Source organism: Otolemur garnettii, unplaced genomic scaffold (genome assembly GCF_000181295.1).
Source record: "Otolemur garnettii isolate 467f Iridium unplaced genomic scaffold, OtoGar3 scaffold00112, whole genome shotgun sequence".
NCBI lineage: Eukaryota > Metazoa > Chordata > Mammalia > Primates > Galagidae > Otolemur > Otolemur garnettii.
This window is the reverse complement of record NW_003852507.1, coordinates 190,403-193,060: the sequence shown is the minus strand read 5'-3', so window position 1 is coordinate 193,060 and position 2,658 is coordinate 190,403. Positions and strand designations below refer to the sequence as shown.

General features: G+C 38.6%; 1 protein-coding gene across 1 annotated transcript in view; it reads left to right on the top strand.

Moving 5' to 3' along the window:
• Positions 1-2,658, top strand: part of EFCAB5 (EF-hand calcium binding domain 5) — a gene marked incomplete at its 5' end in the record, with an annotated part of 141,249 nt that overhangs the window by 42,706 nt on the left and 95,885 nt on the right. The window contains 1 exon segment of the mRNA XM_012809720.1: positions 2,169-2,239. Coding sequence (XP_012665174.1) covers positions 2,169-2,239 — 71 coding nt within the window.

Here is a 2,658-nt window from a genome sequence, read left to right as displayed (position 1 = left end):
GCCTCAGCTTCCTGAGTAGCTGGGACTACAGGCACCCGCCATAATGCCTGGCTATTTTTTGAGACAGGGTCTGGCTCTTGCTCAGGTTGGTCTCAAACCTGTGAGCTCAGGCAATCTACCCATCTCAGCCTTCCAAGTCTTGGGATTACAGGCGTGAGCCACCCACACTCTCTAGGGTTTCTTATTCAAATCCATGACTATAGCTTATGACTCCCAATCTATACTCCCATTCCAAACTTTACCCAACTTCCAGATCTTTTTGAAAAAATCTGAGTGGTAAGTGTAAAAAGTAAACTGCAGATCAAAATAATCATATTTATATAGATGAAAACAACAGATATATGTGTGTATATATACATACGGAAATCCATAGGAAGGTTGCTGGAAGGATGATGACAAACTGTTGACAGTGGTTACTTATGAGGCAGAAGAGAAGGAGAGTGCTCATGGGGCTAGGAGAAAAGGAAGATATTCATGTTTGGCTGTTTATATTTTCATATATTATGAACATATTTATACATATTGAATTTAAGAAACAGTAGAGGCCAGGTGCAGTGGTTCACACCTGTAATTCCAGCACTTTGGGAGGCCAAGGCAGCAGGATTACTTATGGCCAGGAGTCCAACACCAGCCTAAGTAACAACATAGTGAGAACCTTGTCTCCACAAAAACAACTGGCCAGACCATGTGCCTATAATCCTAGCTACTTGGGAGTCTAAGGCAGGAGGATCCCTTGGGCCCAGGAGTTGAAGGCTGCAGTGAGCTGTGATCAGGTCACTGCACTCAAGACACTATCTCAGTAAAATAAATAAGGCCTGGCTCAGCGCAGTGGTTATGGCACCAGTCACATACACCCCGGCTGATGGGCTCGAAACTGGCCCAGGTCAACTAAACAACAATGAGAACTGCAACAAAAAATGGCCAGGCGTTGTGGCAGGCACCTGTAGTCCCAGCTAGTTGGGAGGCTGGGGCAAGAGAATCACTTAAGCTAAGAATTTGAGGTTGCTGTGAGCTGTGACATCATAGCACTCTACTGAGAGCAACATAGTGAGACTCTGTCTCAAAAAATATATATAAATATAACTATAAATGAATAAATAAATAAATAAAGCTGAGCATGTTGGTTCATGCCTATAATCTTAGCTTAGCACTCTGGAAGGCTGAGGTGGGTGGATTGCTTGAGCACACGAGTTCAAGATCAGCCTGAGCAAAAGCAAGACCCTGTCTCTACTAAAAATAGAAAAATGGAGGCAAGAGGATAGCTTGAGCCCAGGAGTTGGAGGTTGTTGTGAGCTATGATGCCATGGCACTCTACCCAGGGTGACAGCTGGAGACTCTGTCTCAAAAAAAAAACCCCCAAAACAAAAATGAAATAAATAAAATAAATAAATGACTAAAAACATTAAAGACCAAGTTTTATATAAGAAAGTTTGTAGAGGTGTTTTGTTTTGGCACTTGCTAGCATGTATACTAGTATAACCCAGTACAGATGGTCTTTTATACTTTCTTTTTTTCTGACACAGAGGCTGGCTCTGTGCCCAGGCTAGAGTACAGTGTCATGGTCATAACTCATTGTGCCCTCAAACTCCTGGACTCAAGAAATCCTCCTGTCTCAGCCTCTTGAGTCTTTTATACTATTGTTGTTTGTATTTGTTTCTGCTTTATACTAACCTAGTTATTAAAGATAAGGCTCATTTTTCAAAGTATTTGAGTTGCTTGATTAAATCAAGACTTGCCTGAGCGAGAGTGAGACCCCAACTCCTAAAAAAGTGGAAAAAACCCAGCCAGGCACCGCAGCAAGTGCCTATAATCCCAGTGGCTTCTGGAGACTGAGGCAGCGGGATGCCTATAACCCGAGTCTGAGGTTGCAGTGAGCTATGCCACCATTGCATTCTGCTCAGGGGCATAGGGTGGGACTCTGTCTCAACAACAACAACAAAAAAAGCAAAAATAAATAAATAAATAAATAAATAATAAAGTCCAGGAAAAATAATAATTTGATAGCAATTGGGATGTTACCCAACTATATGCCATTAATTTCATTGTAATTATGGATAAACATTAGTTAAATAATTTTATGTTCTTCTTTCAGAGCACTATAATTAAATATCATATATGAATGTGTTACAACCATACTAACTAGGAAATCATCTTTATTCCATAAATAGAATCACATCGCAAACAATTGCCTATTATTGACTCAACAGACCGAAGATTGAACAAAATGGAATTTTCAGAAGTAAGAAGTTACATTATTTCATATTTGAATCAATTATTTTGCCAATTGCAACTGTCTTTTGGTGGCTATCAAACGTAAGATTAACTTTAAGTTAAGTGAAAGCATAAAAATTTATTTTATCAATTCCAAGATACATACTTCAAAATATTTTAACCTCTCTGAAATTAAGTTATATTTTCTAATCAAAGTACCTTACATTTCTTTCTATAACACTCATGATATAAAAGTGTGAAAAACTTTCACTGATACCTTCTGGTAAGATTAAGAAAATCTAGTATTCTTATATTTGAAATATGGTTATACAAATAATAGCAAGATCTAAAACTTCCCATATCATCCCTCACCCACCTCTACAAATTAAAAGCCCAGAAATACAAATGAAACAAGCTACTCAAAAATACACAGAAGAATAAGTGATA